We start from the raw sequence: 22,306 nt of genomic DNA, 5'->3' as shown, positions 1-22,306 counted from the left end.
CTCTGGAGACAGGGTTCCTGGATTGGGAGATGCCACACATCAAACGAAGCAGAAAATATGTATATTAAACGCTGACCTCTCCAGTCTGATTCCTAACCTCAGCTCTCAGCACTGGAACAGGCAGAGCTTCACCGTCCAGGGGAGAGTTTGGAAGGGTGTTCCCTGGAGAATCTCACCATCTCTGTAGGCTCTTCAGTAGGAGACTTTAGGGGTTGACATTAGGAGTTCCCCAACAAATGGCATTATCATGTTATTCTATGATAATGCTCAAAGTCAACAAGCCCTGCACATCCTGAGAGCTTCCAATAAACTTATTAGTTCTTCACTCTTAAACATGACCAGACACTCAAGGATTACCAGACATGCCAGGAAAGCCTCTATAAGGGAAGACAGAGTTCAAAACAAACAGAAAAAGGCAACAAGGAGGAAATAGAGGCCATGAATGGAGAAGAAAATTTCAAAAGAGAATAATTTTTTTTTTCAGAATGCTGAGAGAATGTCACACACATGAAAACAGAACAGAATGCTTAAAAAAACCCAACTATTTATAGATGAAAAGAGGAAATTTAAAACAATAACAGAACTGCAAACCCAATAGACAGGTTGGAAATTGAAGTTGAAGAAATTGCCCCAAAAGACAGCAAACGATAAAGAGATGGAAAACAGGAGAGAAAAATAGGAGGAATTTAGAGGACTGGTCTAGAAAGTACAACACCCACATAATAGGAGTTCTGGAAAGAAAGACGAGCTAACAGAAGCACATTCAACAGATTGAAAGAACACACTGATTGCCCAGTATAATACAAGTAAACAGACTCCCACATAGGAAAGTCATTGTGAAGTTTAGACTACTGGGGGAAAGAAAAGATTCTACAAGGTCCCAGGAGAAAGGAAAAAGAAGGTCAGGTACAAAGCATCAAGAATCAGAACGGTTTTAGCCTTCTAGCAGCAACACTGAGAGGCAGCATGCAATAGGGCAATGGCTTCACCCTTTGGAAGAAAATTTAGTTTTGACCTAGAATTCTTTGTACCAGACGGACAAGCCTTCCAGTGAGAAGATAAAATAAAGACATTTCGGACATTCAAAGTGTGAATCTATCTCTCTTGGATCCATTTTGGAAAGGCTGCTTATAGATTGGTAGCCACAAAAATGTGTAAGTGGAAAAAGAGGAAATGTATGTGATCCAACAAAGGACTAAAGCAGAGGGGCGATGTAGTGAAGGGAGAGGACTGGACCAGTGGATCAAGAGAGAGATAGTGAGAGCCACCACCAGGGCACCAGGCTGTAATTCTGATCCTGCTGGAGGATGTGCTTCCTCAATGAAGCAGATCACGATAGGGGATTCAGCTCAGAAGAAAGGCCAAGGAAAGTTCTAGAATAACAAGGAAGAGAAATCCCAGCACGACAGCTGTGCAACAGGCCTGAAGAAAAGTCCAGAAAAAAAGGGATGTTACCAAGAAAAGAAGAACTCATGGATTTCTGATGTGATTGGCCTTGTGGAAATGTGTACAGGGAGACTATGAAAGATATAGGGGGAACATCTTTCCCTACAAGGACGAAGAACACTAAGGAAATTGAGAAAAAAAAACAAGACAGATATTAACATACGATATCACTTATATGTGATCTAAAAAAGGGTACAAATGAACTTAGTTACAAAACACAAGTAGAGTCACAGATGTAGAAAACAAACTTGTGGTTACCAGGGGATAAGGGGGGAGGGAGAAATTGGGAGATTGGGATTGACATATACACACTACTATATATAAAATAGATAACTAATAAGAACCTGCTGTATAGCACAGGGAACTCAACTCCATACTCTGTAATGGCCTATATGGGAAAAGCGTCTAAAAAAAGAGTGGATGTCTGTATATGTATAACTGATTCACTTTGCTGTATACCTGAAACTAACACAACATTGTAAATCAACTATACTCCAAAGAAAAATTTTTTTAAAGGCAGATATTAACTTCATAAAAATAAAAAAGTTTAACTGCTAACACTATTTCCATAGGCCAAAGAGTGAAAACACTAACAACTGATTTAACCCAATATTGCAATATAATTATATTGAGAGAAAGGGGTTGGAAAAGCAGCGGATATGGTTATGTTAGAGAGCTAAACCTGTATTTACTATAATAGGAAGTTAAGACATCAAGAGTAAAATTGATAAAAGATCACAGCATAGACATTATTTAGAAATGCCAGAAGAAAAAGCTAAAATAGAGACAGTGATGTTCTTTGGGAAGTGGGGGTTAGGGGAAGTAGGATGGGGTAGAAGTTGTTCCCATAGAAATTAAGGAACCAGCACATAAGTAAATATGTATGAGGATGTTTTTATATACAATGTTTGTGTCGACATAAAACTGAAAATAACCTAATTGTTCATCAATAGTGGAACAGCTGAATAAATTGTAGTATAGCCATACCATGGAACTTACTTAGCTATTTTTTTTTAAAAATTAGTTAAATTTGTATTACTTATCTGGAAGATATCCTTAATGTACTATTAAGAGAGATAGTAAGTTGTAAAGTAATGCACAAGGTATTATTGGATTTTTGTGTGTTTATATATGAGCTTGGAGAGACATGTGGAAGGATGCATACCAGATGTTAACCTTATATACCTTAGGAGGACAGGAATGGAAAGGGTAGGGGGAGACTGAAAAGAAATAGACCACAGAAAAGTAGAGATGTGGGAAATATGAAAACACAGGTTAGCAGACATGAAGAAGAAGAGAAGAACAAGATCTAATAACCTACAACAGAGGACTGAGAAAAAGATAATAAAGAGAGCTGGGAGGAACAATATTCAGAGATTATGACAGTATTTTTCAGAATCAATGAATATCAGGAGTCCTTAGATTCAAGAGTATACTGAATCCCTAACAGGACTGTGGTGAAACTGCAGATCATCAAAGACAGGAACAAAAAGAAAAACAAAGATATTTCTTTTCACTAAAAAAGAAAAAAAAACCCTTCTAAACAAAAGACAGACTGACGCTGACTGCACCTCATCAATAACAGATATCGGAAGACAATAAAATAATATTTTCAAATGCTGAGGGAAAATATTTCTGTAAAATTCTATACCTAGAAAATTATTATTCAAGACTAAGGGTGAATTAAAGATATTTTCAGATAAGAGACTGACAGAGATAGTTTCATATCCCCAAATCCTTGATGAAATAACTACTCAAAGATGTACTTCAGTAAGAAGGAATTTGAACTGAGAAAGGGGGAATGGAATCTAAGAAACAACATCAATAACATTTATTGAGGGCTCACTCTGTACTGTGTACCAGGCACCATTCTAAGTGATTTATAATTAAATTGGGATTCAGATTAAGGCAGTCTGGTTCTGGATTTCATAGTCTTACCCACAATGTGAATAAAATGACATCTATTTTGATAAATTTTAAAAAGTAGACTTGTAAAAAAAAATAATTGTATGTGGACAAAACAGATAGAAACAAAATGATAGATGATAATAAAATAGCTGACGGTGTCATAACAGAATATGTGAGAGAGAGAAAAGCTGGATTAAAGTGTTCTAAGTAATCTGTATTACATTGTCTGGGAAGCAAAGAGATACAGACAACACTTTAATTTTAGACTCTGTGAATGCAAATATAATTTTTAAGGTTTAAGGGTAACAGCTGAGATGCAGAACAAAACATATACATTACAAATCAAGAGGGAAACAGTATCATTGTCTTAACAGTATGACTATATTTTTGTGCTTGGGAGGCAAGAGGAAGGAGAAACTTCAACAGGAGAAAGGTAGGGGGAGGTCTGGAGTCTCCAGTAAGAGGCAGGGAGGTCTCTACTGAGCCCATCACAGAATGAGAGGAGAGTCTCAATACATCATTTCTTTTGATTCTCCCCTGGGCTTCCTGAGCTTCTTGAAGTTCTTCAGGATGACATCATATAACACAGCACAAGCTTTGTGGGTCTCCATGATCATCAGTGGGGTCCTGGTACTCTACTTCACTGTGGGAGCCTTCCAGCTTGGTGTGAAGGGTGTTCATCAGCTCAAACACCTTCTTCAAAACTTTTCCCATCTTCAGTCTCAGGTATCTGCAGCTGCAACCAGGTGGTGACCCTGTGGACTGCTCAGTGACATCCGTGGTCCCCAGCTTCAGGCCCTTGCAGGAGGACTTCAATCCTCTCCTTGCCATTCACAGGGCCACTGGGAGGACCTTTGCCTTCATCTTCCCCTTTTGTCTTTTCATCCCTATCCTCCTTCTCCTGCTGTTTCTTCCATTCCTCCTTTTCCATCTTCTGGACTGAACAGGCACCAAGATGTCCAACAGAGCCTTCAGATAGCTCAGGTTGGCTTCTTGAGAGCTGCTTCCTTCAAAAATTCATCCAACTCAAAAATCTTCCTGAGGAAATAGCTCCTAGGTAGGTTCTGTCTTTTGCACTGGTCTTTGTGAAACATATCCACCTGGGCTTGGGCCCCAGGCATGGCTATGGCTGGGGAGCCTAGTGCCACACAAGGAGCAAGGAGTGGGCATAGGGAAGAGGAAGCAAAATCAACAGGAAAACTCAAGTAATCTAACAGAAGACAGGATAGGAAGAAAAAATAAGTAAAGAAGAAGCATGGCAGATGGAAAACATTCGGATTCCTCGTGAATTCCAAATATATGACTTATCATAATAAATGTAAATGGCTTAAACTAATCCATTAAAAGGCAGAAATCCTCAGACTGAATTTTGTAAAACTCCAGCTGTTTATAAGAGAGTAGCCTAAAACAAGTCACAGGAAGGATAAACATGAAAAAATGTATTCAAATAATAAGTGTTCCTACAAATAATAAATGCTCAATAAATATTGATTTTAATTGAATGACTCAATTAATAGGATAAAATAGACTTTAAAATAGCCAAAAGCATTTGGGGGGATAAAGAAGATCACTGCTTAGTAAAAAAAATACATTCACCAGCAATCCTTCCATATACCTAATCACACCGCGTCAAATATATACAGCAAAACTGACTTAATTATATGAAGGTAACAAATTCAAAAGTATAGTGAGAGATTTTAGCACATATCACTATGAAATCAATAGACCAAGCTAAAAAAATAGGACAAATGTAAATAATGCATATTACTAACTTCATTTAATGTCTATGAAGAAACCCTCCACGCAATAAAGAATAAACATGAAATGTTTACAAAAATTAACCAGGTTCTACGCCACAGAGCAAGTCTCAACAAATTTCAAAGAAGTGCTAACATTCAGACCACACTCATCAACCAAAATACAATAAAAGTTGAAATCGATAACAAAACCACAGTCCCCAAACCCCAGTACATCTTGAAATTTCAAAAACATGCTGTTAAATTATTAAATAAAATCAAAATTAAAGTAACAAAATACTTGGAACTGAACAATAATTAAAACCCTAGATATCAGTAGAAGGAATGTTTAGCATTAAATGCAACAACAGAAAACAAAAAAAATTTTAGATTAAGAAAATAAAAAATTAAGCAATAAAGTAAACTCAAAGACAATAGGAGAAAATTCTTTTTCCACAAATGGATAAAGATAAAGTAGTAGGAAGGCAATAATAAAGATAATAACAAATCAATAAAATAAAAACAAAGAAACAATACACATAGGGACAAAACAAATGTGGATTCTTTAAAAAAACGAATAAAATAGGTAGATATTCCACAAGAATGAGGAAGAGAAACAAAAGAAGGCACAAATAAACACTATTAGGCATGAAAAGGAGCCATAACTAAAGATTTTTTTTTAAGCATGAGAATTCGATTCTCTGCTTTAAAGCAGTAAAACTAAAAACAGATGAAATGGAAAATCTCCTAGAAAAATATGTTACCAAAATTGACACCAAAAAAACAGAAAAAGAACAAAAGCGCCTGTATTTGTATTTTTAATACTTATAAATACTTATTAAAATTATATTTAATACTTATTATATTTAATACTTTAATACTTATAAATACTTATAAAAATATATTTTTATAAGTTCAGTCTAAAGCTATATTTTAGAAGTAGACAGTACAAAAAAGGAAAGCAATAGGTCAATCTCAGTTAAAAACATCAATGCAAAAATCCTAAATAAAATATTAGCAAACATACCCAGCAGTGTAGTGTGTGTATAAATGTATATTTATTTTAAAACATGTTTTTTGATATATACCTCAGGTATCATATATATCATGATTGCATGTATCATATTTATCACATGGTAAATATATGGTGTGCGTGTGTGTGTTGTGTGTGTGTGTGTGTGTTTGTGATGACCAGTAAGGTTCATCCCAGAAGCTCAAGGAAGATTCAACATTAGAAAGTCTTACTGTAATTCACCACACTGACAGATTAAGAAAGAAAAACTAATCATCACAATAGATGCAGAAAAAACATTTATCAAATTTAGTACCCATTCACAATTTAAAAGTACAATAAAATACCTAGCCAACCCAGAATATAAGGAAGTTTTTACTAAGCAGTTTCTACTAAAGATCTATGATAAACCTTAGGAACATATTTCCTTTAAAGTCAGGAACTAGACAAATATGTTTTTTTCTATCACCACTCCACTCATCATTGTGTGAGATATCTGGCTGCCACAATAAACAAAGGAAAAGGAGTAAGAGAAATAAGGATTTGGAATAGAGAAACAAAAGAATTATGTGCACATAAGATTGTCTACATTGAGAATCCATGAGAAACTACAAACAATTACAAGTCATAAGAGAGTTTGGTAAGAATGCTGGAGATAAGATTAATATACAAATATCCATGGCGTCCTTATCAGCAACAACCAATTAGAAAATGTAATTTTTAAAAGATCCCATCAGCAATAGCAATAAACTATGACAAGCCTAGATTCAATCTAAAGAAAGAGGTGCAAGAGTTAAATGAAAGCAAATTACAAAAGTTCACTGAAAGTCCTAAGACGTAAATAAACAGCGATATATCTCATGCTGAGAGATGAGAAGATTCAACATCAACATCAGTTCCTCCTAAGTTAATACATAAATTGAATGTAATTCATATTAAAGTCCCAGAAAGGTTTTTCATGAACATTTTTAGCTGGTTTTAAAATTCATATGAAAGAATTAAGGTCAAAAAACAGCCAAGACAATATTGAAAAAATGTAAGATGGACACTTGTCCTACCAGATATCAAGACATTTATTAAAGCCTTATAATTAAGATACAGTAGAATTGGTGCAGATATAGATTACTAGACCAGCGTAATAGAGAGAGTCCCTCTGCGTATAGGAACTTGGGATGTGACATTATAAAACTGTGGGAAATGACTGAACTATTTATTAAATGGTCCTGGGACAATTGGTTATTTACAGGGGAAAAAAAATAGATCTCTAACTCATGCTATATCCAAAAATGAATTCCAAGAGAATTACAGTTAACTTTAAAATATTTAGGAAAAAATACAGACACTATTTTAATAATCGCAGACTAGGCAATGACACAATAGCACAAACCATGAAGCAAAAAAAGAAAAAAATGTTGACCAATTTGATTTTAAAACTTATGTGACAAAAGACACCAGAAAACAAAGGTTAAAGGCAAGAAATGGAGACAGTAGTTTTGTTTTCGTTTTTGTTTTTTTTAAGTATCCAGGATATATAGTGAACGTTTGGTAACTGTAAGGAAAAAAACCAAGTAACCCACTACAAAAAATGAGCAAAATCTATAAACTGGCAATACATAGAAAAAGAAACCCAAATGACCAACAATCATGAGAAAGAAAAGCATAAATCACTAGAAATCAGAGAAGTATGAATCAATACCACAATAAGATACCTTTCAATCTAACAGATTAGCAAAATGTAAAAGCCTGATAATGCCAAGAGCTGGAGAAAATGCAGAGCAACAAGAACTCTCATACACGGTTCTGGAGTGTAAATTGAGAGCAATTCAGCAACATCTACCAAAGTGGATGATGTTTGTCCCCCAAGACTCAGAAATCCACGTCTGCATCTATACCTTTGAGAAGCTCACATGTCCACGTGGAAACAAGCCCAAAAAGAAGTACACAACAGCTCTGTCTGTAAAATGAAAAGGTGGAAACAATCTAAACTCCCATCAATTAGAGAATTGGATATATTATGATATATTCATTAAAAGGAATTAATATAGCAGGTAAGGAAACTTGCTCTACATCAATTAATTAGGATAAATCCTAAAAACATAATTTTGAGTGATAAGGCAAGTTGGAGAAAGATGGATTACTGAGTAAGAACACTACGGTAAATGTTTTAAACTCACAAAATAATACTAGTTATTGTTCATGACACATAGCCAGGAGCCAAATGCAACAACATGTATGTAACAACACAACTTTGGAAGACTGGCTACCTCTAGGAAAGCTGTAGGGGAATGGGATCAGGGTGGGTTAGAAAAGAGGCTTTAACTGTAACATTTTCTGCAAAAAAAAAAAAAAAAAAAAAAACTTTTAAAAATGTGGCTAAATGTCAACATTTATTAACTGTGAGTAGAGGGCGACTACTGGTTGATGTATTATTCTCTGTGACTTTTTTCTTTTGCATTTCAAATACTTCGTCATTTTTTAAAGTTACATTTTAAAAGGATGTGTGGATGCGGTATTCATTTGCCCGTTTCCCCCATCTTTCTATCTAGGTATACAGTTGTGCTAGCAGTCTGGAGACCTGAAGCATAGTCCTGGTTCTAACACTACTACACTGTGTGACACTGAGCAAATCACTGAACCTCTCTGGGCCTCAGTGTGCTCATCTGTAAAATGGGGATAGTCACAGTGCTTATGTCTTCAAGAGCACTCTGGAATTAGATGTGGACTTGTTCCAGCCCCACCACTGGGGCTGTGAGACCTCAGTCAATTTACTTCAACTCTCTAAAAGGCGCTATCTTCATCCATAAAATAGGAATAGAGATAGGATTTAGCTCACAAACTTGTTATAAGAATAAAACAAAATGAAAAACGAAAAACTCTTAGTACATCATCAACAAAACAAAATTACAAAACCAAGAGAAGATACATGCTATGCCTATAATAGACAAGGGATTGGTATCAAGAATACGTTACATACTCCAATAAATCAGTAAGGAAACAAACACACCAACAGAAAAATGGGCAAAGGATAAAAAGAGAGAATTCATAGAGGAGGAAACCTAACTTCAGTAAGCAAGTGAAAAGATACTCAACCTCGCTAGTAATCAGGAAATCACATCTAAAACCTACCCGGCCATCAGATGGGCATAAGATAATTTTAAATATGGTGATGACCCATGCTGAGAGACCATGTGGTGGTGAACTGGTACCATCACTTTGGAGAGCAATTTGGCAACATGTAGGGAAGTTTAAGATGTGCTAACTTTATGACTTTGCTATTGGGTGTGTGTGTGTATATATGTGTACGTGTGTGTATGTATGTATGTATCTATCTGTCTATCTATTGATACATCTCCAAGAGAAGCTCAAGTCTCCCACATGTGGGCAAAGAACATGTACATGTTGTAGCACTGTCTGTAATGCCAAAAAGTTAGAAACAGCTATAATATTCTTCAAACAGACATTTTAAAAGTTAGAAACAACCTTAGCATCCTTCCTTTGGTAGAATACTATGCAGCATGGATGAAGTAGAGGTACATGTTTTACAACAGATGAATTTTACCAACATAATGTAGAACACAAAGCCAGTGATATCATTTAGATAAAGTTTGAAAACATTTAAAAATGTAAATGTCTATGGATACACATATGTGTAAAAGATGCAATCATGCATGGTAATAATGTACATCAAAGTTAAATTGATGCTTCACAGAAAAGGGGAATGGGACTGGGGAAGTGCTTTCTCTCTCTCTCTCTCTTTTTAAAGGTAGGTAAGAAGATCTGAAGCAAATATGGCATAAAGACATGACAGAGCGATGGTACATACACATGCACTTGCTATCTTATTCTCTATATTTCCTGTTTGCTTGAACTATTACACCGTATAAGAACCCCGTGTTTTGCATATTTTAAAGATATCGATAGATATGATCATTTGTTAGGAGGTGCCCCTAAGGCAGGTAGGGCAAGTGTTATGATCACTTGACAGAGGAAGAGGTGAGGGAGGGCTGGGAGCGGTGGGCACAGGGCTTATTGTCTGCGGGCTCAAAGCCCTCCTCATCAGATTGCAATGCTCACGCCACTCATTCAGTAATCTATACACACAGGGAACTGGAACTCAGTGCAAATGAGGGTGGGCGGATGAAGGGGAAGACGACCTCTTCCCTTCTGGAACAAACCGCAGCCTGAGGTAGGGCAATGGCATAACTCGATAAAAAAGGGAAGGAGGTGGACTGCCCAGGTCATCTGACAGCCTTTCAATGAGTCTGTAACTCACTCATGGAGGCCATCCCCCGGGCATCTGCCCAGGAGGAGGAAGGGGCTGGAGGAAGTGAGAAAAGTGACCTCAGGGCCAGAATCACTTCGCCCCCAGAGCACCAGCCTCTGAAGGGCAGGATCTCGCTGGGCTGGGGGCATAAGACCTGAAGTCTGGTCCACGATCGGTCCCTCATGCTCTCTGGCTTTCAGCTCTTCTTATTTCTAAAACTGAGGAGCTGAGCTACCATCTTGAGGCCAGTGAAATTCTACAGTCTGTCTCCCTGAAGGAGTTTTTCCTTAAAACTTGGATCTCTTAAAATCCAAAAGAGAAGGTTCGTATTAATATTTACACATGGTTGTGAGGCTCATTCCTGGACGTGTCACGACAATGTCCTCTCTTCCTGGTGACGTACACAAAATGCTGGGTAACAGTACCTGGTATCTGGACGTCTCAGTAGCGCTACTCCTGCCTGCCACCAGCCCCAGCCCCACTCTTGAGCCCTGGGGACCGATGGGCATGGAGGTCAAAGTGATTGTGGCTTCAACCTAGCAGCAACTCATATGCCCCATCCCACCCTCGGAGTCACGTATGCTGTGGGGAGATGCGGTGGTCCCCACCAACAACTTAGCCTCTGAAGCAGCACCACGTGCACATTTTAGGCTGGAAATAAGAAAAGAATTTCCTGACAGTACAGATTGCCAAAGAGGAGGGTGGGTAACCAAAGGAGGTTCCAGAATCTCCTCTGGAGATCTTTAAAAACCCGAGACGATCCGACATATCTGAGATGATTTTTTTGCAATCCTGCCAGATGGTCCTGGTGCCTATCTTCCCAGGCATACCCGGTCCTGCCCTTTGCTTTCTCTTTCCTCTCAATATGACAGACGCCTCCTGTATATTTTCCTCCCCACCCCCCCGGGGGGAGCACACTTGCTACAATCCCTTAGGCTTGTTTTCATTCGATTCCTTGCCTCCTCACACCTTTCCTTGTTATTTTATGGAGAGCTGGTCAAAGGTCAGAGTTGCCCAGTTGCCCACACATAGTTGGGTGGTGGCATCAGATACCCAGACAAAACAGGCCGATGATTCCAATTCCAGCCTAGACTCCAAAGCTGGATGGAAACGGAGAAAATTAGCTGTTGCTAACAATCCACTGTAAATGAAAATATGATCCCAGTAATTGATTTTAAATAGATTTTTTAAAGAATCCTTGGCCGCATTTCATCAAGAATACAGAGTTTCAAAAGCGTTCATTCCAGGGTTAGATTTTTCCCCCCTTCCTCTGGCTTAAACCCCAAATGGCCAAGATCCGAGTCTGAATAAACAGTGTGGGTGGTGACTGTTCTGTGAGGCCCAGTAGAGGATGCAACCGCTTTCTTATTCGGTTCAGCGTTAAATCATGTGAAACTAGCCTGATGACTCCACAGAACTTTTACTCAGTAACAGAGGGCAACACAACACGTCCTGTTTCTCCGCTTCTCAGGGAGAAAAAAAAATTAATTCTCCTAACTGCGAAGGTTTAATTATGTATAAAGTTCATTGACCTCACAGGCGGCTGTCAGATGATCTTTCGAAGGCCCGTGAAAGGCATCCCAGGAATGCGGTGATGTGGGCAGAAACCGTGGATTCACGCCACTGAATGCTTTAAACAGGACAGAACCAGCAGCCGTCCAGAAAGACTCCAGTGCAAACAGAACTTTAGGAGAATCAGTAATTTCATCTCACCTAAGCATTTCTAGGCCTTCGAAAGTGATCGTTATAAATCAGAAGCTCAGGAAGAAATCCCGTAGGGACGGGGTGAAGTGATTCTATGTGCTGGTTCCTGCCGCAGCTGGCTGCAAATGTATGGATTCAGTGTTCTTTCCCCATTTTAGAGGGAATGCCTTCTGACTTCCCAGCTACTGACACAAAAAGCAAATGAGGAAGCAATTCCATTCATAAATACACGGCGGGGCTTGAAGGAGACAGTAGAGTCAGTGTTTTTTTAGACGGTTTTGATAGAAGACAGCACCCGCATGTGTCTGCAGTGACTTTATCTATTTGCCAGTAAATGCCCTAAAGTGTGTTCTTCATACGCCAAGGCTGCATTTTCCTCTTCGGGCTGAGGGAGAGGAGGGGACAAGCAAGATGAGCTTACGGAACGTGTGTCCCTCTTCTAGCCTTTACCTGGGGACACCCCTGTCAATTGGAACCCAGGCTACTGTGAAAGCCGGGCACTGAGGAAACCCTTGAGGACATGGAAGGCTGATTTGGGCTCCTTGGTGACGGGAGGCCAGAGCCCCAGGGGATGCTGTCAGGGGGGGAGTAACTTCAGGGGCCCTGTGACTCAGAAGGAGGAAATATGAAATATTTCGGCTTGGTGCTTCCTAAGATTAAAATTACCTGTTGGGGTCCAGTATCATTTTTCTTTCAGTAGCTTCCTCACCGAAAGCTTTATTGACTTTATCAGTCAAAATATTATGATTTCAGTGGGTGAAATGTCCCAGGGTTGTGTTCTAACCTAAATAAGCTGCACTCGCTCTGTGGCAGCGTTATTGTCATGAATATAGAGAATGGGTGGCCAGAATTTAGCCAACGTTTTTGATCCTCTGATGGCAGCAGAATGGAAAGATTATCACTTGCTTCATTTTTAGATAAACCCTCAATTCTTGGGTCCTTTACCCAAATCGGCCACCTAGATTTTGAATACACAGTGTCAGTCGGCATTCAACTCGCTGTAACTCAACAGATCCTTGGGAAACAGAAATAGTGGAGTAGTCGCTATTGGTGATACAGAAGTCAGAAAGGGAACCCTGCCCTCAAGCAGGTCACAAATGAAGAGGCAGACATTAACCCCAACTGAAGGATTCGGGAAGGCTTCCCGCGTGGAATCTTCCAGGGTGAGGTGGCATTTGACCTGAACCTTCACCCAAAGCTCCCTTCACACTTGTTGGCTGTGGCCTTCTGAGGGTCACTGAGTCATGATTATTGATGGCTGGGGGTCTACAGTTGCACCTTGTTTTGAATCCATCTGATATTTGAGGGGTTTCCTGCCAAGATCCCTCCCTTAAGAGTCATACCATTTAATATTACTTTCTTCAGGGAACAGTAAAGTAAAAAAGAAAAGGAATTCCCTCTGTCTTCCCACTCTGAAGAAGGAAGCCTTCCTTCAAGTCTTTAAAAATTTTCTAGAAATACGATTATCCTCATAGTTACAGAGGAAATATGCTTCCAGATAAAGAAATCTGGACGCTAAGCAATATCCTAAATCATTTCCACCCTTTGGATACTACAATTTATAAAATTCCATGAAGGAAATGACTCTTATTTCTCATGAAGTTCCCACTGGGAAATCATGGGGAGCCACAGTTATGAAAGCGATATCCTTTTGCTTATCCCAAATTCCTTCCCTTTGTCCAGGGCCTCCACCATCTCTGAACTACACAGCAATTTAGTTCTTTCTCGTCTCGCATACATGTTGCCAGAGGTGGCAATTTGGGCCCATGACTCGTCTCCGTTACATGGTAAGTTCTTGGACATTAGGGACTGCTTTCTTTTCTTTCTTTTTTTTTAATTCCTCATAAGTTTTTGTATTCCAGAAGTGCAAGATTAATTTAAAACAAGGGACTGATTTAAAAATCAATCATTCTAATTTACCATTTAACAGAATGAAAGAAAAATTATATGGTTATTTCAAGAGATGCAAAAACATTATAAAATCTAACACCCATTATTATAAAATCTCTTAGCCAACCAGGACTAGGAGAGAACGGCTTGAATCTGATGAAGAGCATCGTTCAGTTCCATTTCATGTGAGATTGGGAAAGAGACAAGAAATGCCTGTTCTCCCCACCGCTGTTCAACGTGCATTAGTTTTTTTTTTTTAATCTGTTTTCTTCAAATATAGTTGATTTACAATGTTGTGTTAATTTCTGCTGCATAGCAAAGTGATTCAGTTATACATATATACTTTTTCATATTCTTTTCCATTACGGCTAATCACAGGATATTGAATATAGTTCCCTGTGCCATACAGTAGGATCTTGTTGTTTATCTGTCCTATATATACTGGTTTGCATCCGCTAATCCCAAACTCCCAATCCACCCCTCCCCCACCCGCCCTCCCCCTGCTTTCTTCATCTCTACATTTCTCACATTTCTTTAACAAAGTTGGTGTTCACTGAACAAATGAATAAATGAATGAGTGAGTAAATAAATATCATAGAGATGTCTCTGACGGGTTGGAAAACTTTCAGTAAAGGACCAGAGAGCAAAGGCATCTGGTCTCTATTGTAACTACTCAACTCTGCTGTTATAATAGGAAAACAGCCACAGATAATCTATAAGCAAATGAGTATGGCTGTATTCCAATAAAACTTTATTTACAAAAACAAGTGGCAAGCCAGATTTGGCCCACAGGCCATAGTTTTCTGAGTCCTCATCTATGGTGCTTATCTTTGTCATACATCTCAGTATATTCTTTAAATTTTCATATGGCACCTGTACTTTTCAATAATTAGATGTAAACATTCAAGAGTTGTTTTGGAACTCCACATTAATGCATTCATTAAAAACAAAAAACAAAAAAATAGGAAAGCACATACAGAAATTAGCTGTTACTCCAAGTAAGAGCTTGGAGTCACTTATTTTGTATATTGTACGCCTTTAACAGGAACAATTCTTATTCCCCAAATGAGGGTAGTAGTTTTGCCATTTACATCATGATTATTGAGTAAACTTGATATGAGATCTCAGAGTTACTGGGTGAAGGGTCTGGTGCTGGGGCATGGTGAACTTGACACTTTCCTGGAAGGGGGAATAAATGCCCCCACCCCCACCCCAGCAAACCCGCCATTCCTGTTCTCCACCACATCATCTGGTCTCTGATTTTACTGCTAAAATCCTTCCAAAGGTTATTAATGCAGAGGATACGCCTTTCTCTTGATGACCCTCTGGAAAACATCCAGCTACAACGAGCAAAACAGAATCTGAAAAGCCCGGCAAACACACAGAGTAGTAGGGGGCAGCTACGAGAATCTGATGGAAACAAGATGTCCAGCATGTCACCCAGCCTGATTTGAGAGTGCCCTGCCCGTCATTACTCTTTGCCTCACTATCAGCCCACCTTTTGTGTGTGATGCAGTTTTGTTTTGTTTTTTAATCTGCAATCTATTTATTTATTTGGCCGCACAGCATGCAGGATCTTAGTTCCCCAACCAGGGATCGAACCCGCGCCCCCTGCAGTGGAAGCACGGAGTCCTCACCACTGGACCGCCAGGGAAGTCCCAATAGGGTGTTTTCAAAAAGGATTTGGATTTGAATTATGGTGTAAACTCAAAGGATGCTAAGTGCTAAGGTCAATTGCTTGGTTTGGAAAAATTCAACTAGCACTTTTCGAGGTATGAGGAAACGCACAGCAAACAACACACAAATGAGCACCCCCAGCTGACAATCCGTGAGACGGGCTGCTCTCAGGTGGAGATCTTCAGACTGCACCAGTCATCGCCAGGGTGTCATGTACCCTTCTAGAGATTTCTTGAAAGAAAGAAAAATGAAATTGGAGCCTTTCCCTTATGCCAAGCGTCTCCTCAGCACCCAGACCAAACAAGTAGAAAGACTCTGTGCCTTAAGAAAATCAGACCCTCTGACTCGCAAATGGAAGGTACCATTGCGGGGGTCAAAATACTGAGTTCAAATCTACCACGTACCAAGTTCAAGTCGCCTACGTGACTTGAGGCAAATGATCTGATGTTACTGGAACTTGCCCTAACTTTCAACACAGGGCTAGGACATCCACCTTATAGAGGAGAAAGCTGGGAAACAGGGGATACTCTTGTTTCTGGCCCGATTTATTTCTGCAAGCATTGAGTCTATTACGTGCTTGCGTTGGAGAGTGGAAAATGAATATGCCACAGATTCTGAGCACAGAGAGCAGGTGATCATCACTTACTGCTTGTCTGCAACACTCTAGAGCCACCAGGCCTGTTATCAGTCACTCTCACTGCAACATCCCCACCCCCACCCGCCGCTGCCAAACACTGAGGCCACTGTCATCGTCATTCAGAACGGAGCTCTAGCGAACAGCGTCGCGCACGGGAAGTGATATCATTTATACAAACTTAATTTCTATTTGATACAATTCCAAATTGTTGACAACATATGTGGCAGTGGCACATGCAAAGCTCACTGCGATCTTGGCTGGGAGTAAGATGCATAAAAATAAAGATGAGTTAAAAAGAGGGTACACGTGGAGGAGACACTGAGCGGGAAGTGTAAAGATAGTTACTGCGAAATTTCCAAAAGGTTGTTGACAATAATGGAGGACAACCTCCTCCATCTCAGTTATGACAGTCTTCCGGTAGCATGGATCAGGTCACTGACACCCCCAGGGGAAAAATCTCGGAACGTGAAGCATAAACGTATAGGCCTCCTGCTGCGCAGACTGGGTGACGAGGAAAGGTGACATGTGAGAGTGGAGAGTAGGACCCTTTACTCACAATCCTCTTTGGCTTCCACTCAGAGAAACGGAGAATGGGCCTACCTACAGGGAACACTTGATCTCTATTCCCTTTGTTCATTTTTTTTTTTGAATTTTATTTATTTTTTTTATACAGCAGGTTCTTATTAGTTATCCATTTTATACATATCAGTGTATACATGTCAATCCCAATCTCCCAATTCAGCACACCACCACCCCTCCCCCCCACCCGCCACTTTCCCCCCTTGGTGCCCATACTTTTGTTCTCTACATCTGTGTCTCTATTCCCTTTAAACCAGCCTCTTGGGCTGTGCCTACAGGATAAAAACAAGTGACTCAAGGGAAAAAAATAATACTTAGGTTAGGGACTTATCTGACAAATTTGAAGTTCAATCCAGCATCGAGAGAGATGCTCTTCATCTCTTCTGAGGCTTCACAAGAACTAATCTGCCCCTTACTTCTGGTCTCCAGCTTCTTTAACACTGAAAAATTCTACTTGAAATACGAAATCTTTAAAGATTCCGTCTGGAGATTTCCAGAGGTTTTGTTTAGCAAAGTAAATGGGCTCCTCTGATTAGTGTGTCTAGAACAACCCAGGTAAAATGTCCTTTAAATCAATCATTCTAAAGTTAGCTTCCAAGGAATGCTACTGCAGAATCAAGAAACGGGACCATATGAGTTATTTCATCAGACCCTGGCAGCATTCTGGGCAAAGCAAACAGAAAATCTCGAGGAAAAAAAGAAACTTTCAGAGCCCGCTTCGGGCCCCCTCGCATTCCTTTTTTAAGCATTACAAGATTGATCCTAGGCCACAGATGCAGCTTTTGGATGTCAGATGCAGGCAGATGTTTTCCCTTAAATCCGTTGTCTCTCCCTCAATCTGTTTATAGCTGTTTCCCTTTCGGCCTGCACCTCAAGTTCTCTCTAGCTGCACGTCCTAAAGGTTTCTTCCCTCCACATGCAAAGAGGCATCTTTCTATAATTTCTTCTCTTTTCTATAAGGAATGCACCCACTCATGAGGTAACTTGTATACCCACTACCGGTGTGTTTTCTTACTCGGCCATCTTCAAGAAATATTGTACTAGAAGTCCCCTATATCTTAAGTCCCCAAAGTTACGTGGCATCAAAAAGGGTTTTATTCTTAGAAGTAAACTATTGAGGTCACATGACTGGTCTTAGCCTCTTAAATCAACTAACAGGCTCCCTTGCTAAGGTTGGGGTTATTTATTCAAACCTGTGGTTTTTTTGTTCTGGGCTTATACGTGCTCTTCCTACAAGTCAGACCAAGGATCGCCATTGATAAGTCAATTATGCAGATTCCATGGCAGCCAAACCAAGCGATAGATTTCAGAGATTTACCCAACCTCTCTCACTGCAGATTCATCCAGAATATAATCCAGACGAGAAGCAGGACAACATCTGCTGCGATTTCTCATACACGAAAGTGCCATGAGACAAAGGGTGTTTCTTAGAGGTGATGGAATAGTTCTGTATCCTGATGGCAGTGGTAGCTACAGGAATCTGGACGTGCGGTAAAGTACCCATACACGCACACACACACAAACAAGCACATGTAAAAACTGGCGAAATCTGAATAAGGTCTGGAGATTATACTAATGTCAATTTCCTGGTGTTGCTAATGTATATACTCTAAACATTATACTCTATGCCATGGTTATGCAAGATGTTACCATTGGGGGAAGCAAGGCGAAGGGTACATGGGACCTCTTTGTGCTATTTTTGCAACTTCTTGCGTCTATATTTACTGCAAAATAAAAAGTTTAAAAAGTGCCATGAGAAAGTTCGTGTTTGTCTGGCAGTAGCTTGCGCAACTTCGCCTAATTGTTTTTGAAGTTCTAGGCTGCTTCTTTTTCTAGTCAGAGGATTTTAAAGGATTTCCTATGACTTTTCTCTAAGAAGCCTACTGTATAGCACAGAGAACTACACTCAATACTTTGTAATAACCTATAAGGGGAAAGAATCTGAAAGAGAATACATATATATGATATATATGTATATATGTATGTATAACGGAATCACTGTGCTGTACACCTGAAACTAACACAACACTGTAAATCAACTATACTTCAACAATAACCACAACAGAAAAGAAATGAAGTCAACCTAGCTTCTGATCTGCAGCCTGTGTGAATAAGAGAGCTGGGGGCGTGGGGAGGGGTAACTAGGTTTCTGAAAGCTTCATACTGGATTCAGCAGGTTGTGTATTACGACCAGGATTCCAATAAGACAGCGTCCTTCTGTTGTTTCCTGGATGTTCCCAATGACACAGGGGTTTAAAGAGCAATCAGGTCGTAGCCTCAAGCGGCAAACATACACTTGAGGTCACCGGATGAGGAACAGGGAGGGAGGGGAGAGGGGTGGAACCAGGCCAAGATTTTGTTCTTCCTTCTGTCTCCAGAAGTTTCCCCCAGGACGTTTAGGGCCCCTCCTCATCTTACAGGGCTGGGGTCCAACAACATCTCCAGGGATGCTCCCATCTAAACCAGTTCACCCCTCCCCACTTACCTGGCGTTACTCTTTTGATGTCTACCGGCTCCTAACTTTCTGGTTTACTTATGTATTATCTGTATCTCTGCCTTCACATATGAGCTCCACGAGAAGCCTGTGGCTTCTGTTCACCGGTGAATCCCAACACCAAGGAAAGGACAGTGGGTATTTGTTGACTGACTGAAGGGTGAATGAAACACCTCCAAAGCAACGGCCCATTCTCAGACTGTGGCAATTCTCAAACCCACAGGTCATTATAAAATGACACAGAAATCATTCAGGCTGATTTACGGATGTCAGGGTCATTCTGTTTGGCCAAGAGGATAAACATGACAAAAATGTGACTGATGTTTTTAATGTGAGCAGCTGAGTTACAAGAGACATGGGGATCCCAACGAAAAGACATGATTTTCTATCGAATTTTCTCTCTGAGGCTGAAAGAGGCCAGTAGTTGGTAAATAGATGGGGAGATAGGAACAAATGTGTACCTAAACACACACACACACACACACACACACACACACACACACATTTTCTCGTCTTCAGTGATGTAATGGGATCTTGGTACTTCCTTTACCTGAAGTGAATGGGGAGTCCTCTACCAGGGGCAAGGCAGAAAAGTACCAGTGAGACAGGTGTGGAGGGCACATGTAGGCAGAAAGAAGGGAGAAAGAACCCCTGTGAGATACTGAGAAACACGTGAGACACAAGAGTCGTGAGAGGTCAGGAGTGAGTCCAGAGCTGTCCTCCCCTGAAACACGTCACACCCCTGTTCAAAGCAGGAGAGGCTTTGGACACCCACCATGCGCAAGATGTCAGAAGAAAACTCTTAGAGGGTTGTGTTTTTAGAGGTGGTGAAATCATTAAAATAAATGAGTAACTTTACATGCATCTGCTTCAGTGAGAAAAAAAACTCCCCCCAAAAGACCCCTCAAAATCGTGGGAATAAGAAACAAGGAGGCCAATGACCCCTTCACTTGAAAAGTCTCCTTGAAGCCAAGCAGCCTGAAGTCCGTCTTCTGATACCAAAGTCAGCCTGTGCTGACTCCCCTTCATTTCACGCTTCTCTTAAAAGAAAACAGGCCGGACTGTTTCAGTAAATAACAAAAGGTCAAGAGAAACGCTACTCACAACATGAGCAAAATAACGGCACAACCTGCCAAAATGTTTCCTAAGGCCTGACCGGCAGAACAATCCAGCGGTGAAATAGTCCACAGATCCGACTGTGAGAGGTTGAAAGGTTCGTCTCAGTAAAATCTGCCACGAGGCCCTAGTTCGTATTTCATCCATTAGAAAGGCACATGCAGATTATGCCAGCAGGTTCAACCGCCATTTAAGTACCACGCCTCGCATAACGGAGTCGGTTGCCTGTGTGTGTGGTGTTTGTTTTTATAGGCTCCTCTCCTCGGATTATATTTTGACGTGAGAGCCGAGTGTCAATGTGATGGTGACAACCGGGCACCGGTGGCCTCTGTGTCTGCGCGTTTCACACCCGAGATTCCACCAACCGCACGTGGAAAACATTCCGAAAAAAAGATCCAGAGAGTTCCAAAAAGCAAAACATGAATTTGCCGTAGGCTGGCAACTATGTACACAGCATTTACACTGTATTTACAACTGTTTACACAGCCTTCACACTGTATTAGGTATTATAAGTAATTTAGAGAGGATTTTAAGTGTTTAGGAGGATGTGGTAGGTTCTATACAAACACTAGGCCATCTTCTATAAGGGACTTGAACAGCCTCTGATTTTGGTTCCGTGGGAGGTCCTGAAACCAATCCCCCCGAGGGATGACTGTCCTCCAAAAAGCTCAGAGTCAATTCTGTAAAATCTCCTGAATGAACTTCCAACTGGTTTGACCCCATTGCCTGAGGTGGGGCACCGAACGTTCATTCTCCCTTTGGAATTTCTCTAATGTGAACAGAATAAAAAATACCATTATAAGAGTTTTAGAGAAAGAGAAAAATACACACAAGGCATAAACCAGGACTCTTCACCCTCAGGATGCTGCCTCAGCTGATTCTGCATCAGCAACCTGCTGGGATACTGTCTTTCAGGCCATTCCTGCAGCAGTCACCAATGCCACCCTTGAAGCCCGGTCACCAGGCTTGCTGCGGTGACGGGATCTTACTCATCTCTGGCCTCCACGGGGCCTTGCAATTGGTCAACACTCAGTATATACTCAGTATATACTCAGCTCAGCAGGTTGAGTCAATGGTACCTGTGTTCTACCACATTCCTGGTTTAAAACCATAGAGCAGTGTTTTGCAAAATACCTCCTATGAAATACTAGTCCAGCAAGAGGTTACCTGGGTGCAAAATAATTCTGATTTTATGATGAAATACATTTTGGAAAAGCTTCAGACTATATTCCCCCATTTCAGAATCAGAAAGCGTTTGAGCATCTGAAAGACTCAGAAAGGGCCTACAGGCAAGAAACCTGTTTAAGTCAGCATTTCCCATGTGATTTTCAGAAAGCTTTTCTCAATTCATACATGTTACCATCTTGAGGAACTAGAGTTTTGTAGAGGACATACTGGGGAACTCGACTTCAGAGCAATTTCTGATTCATGTCTAATCACAACTCATCTGTCCTTAAGTCTAATTGACTCTTCCTTCGCTATACGTTATTGTGGTCGATTCTGCCCATTTAACACCCTCTTGTGAGTTCCCTCTTCTTTAACCTACTGCTTCATAATATCATCGACTCACAGAAGGTCAGATCTGGAAGTGCTCTTAGAATAGAATCACAAAGTAAAGGTTAACCCCTGAATTTAACAGAGCTGTTAACCAAGGCCCCTACGGTGAAGGGACCAGCCAAAGATGTCACAGTACAACACAGTTTGGCTCTCTAAAGGCAAGGGTGGTTTCAGGCACCTGTGCTCTGCCATCCAGGCACACTGCAGTCAGGGCTTACAGCAGCGGGTCCCCACTGGGGGAGAGAAGGAGAGGCAAGCAGGAAAGTCTTAGAGAACCCTCCGAATG

General features: G+C 40.4%; 1 protein-coding gene across 10 annotated transcripts in view; it reads right to left on the bottom strand.

Annotated features, from left to right (window-relative positions):
• The window catches only part of BCL2 (BCL2 apoptosis regulator), a 184,532-nt gene that overhangs the window by 91,923 nt on the left and 70,303 nt on the right, over positions 1 to 22,306 (bottom strand). The window contains exon 3 of one of the 10 annotated variants that reach the window (XM_082353777.1): positions 4,541 to 4,564. The exons of 8 other annotated variants lie outside the window; for them this stretch is intronic. In XM_082353777.1, coding sequence (XP_082209903.1) covers positions 4,556 to 4,564 — 9 coding nt within the window. In that variant the 3' untranslated portion in view covers positions 4,541 to 4,555. Of the gene's footprint in view, positions 1 to 4,540; positions 4,565 to 12,371; positions 12,456 to 22,306 lie in introns of those variants that run through there. One more of the 10 variants, XM_082353783.1, reaches the window with a different exon arrangement.

This window comes from Balaenoptera borealis, assembly GCF_965194805.1.
Source record: "Balaenoptera borealis genome assembly, chromosome: 14".
Taxonomy (NCBI): Eukaryota; Metazoa; Chordata; class Mammalia; order Artiodactyla; family Balaenopteridae; genus Balaenoptera; species Balaenoptera borealis.
Note: the sequence above shows the minus strand (reverse complement) of the source record. Positions and strands in the feature narration are given on the sequence as shown.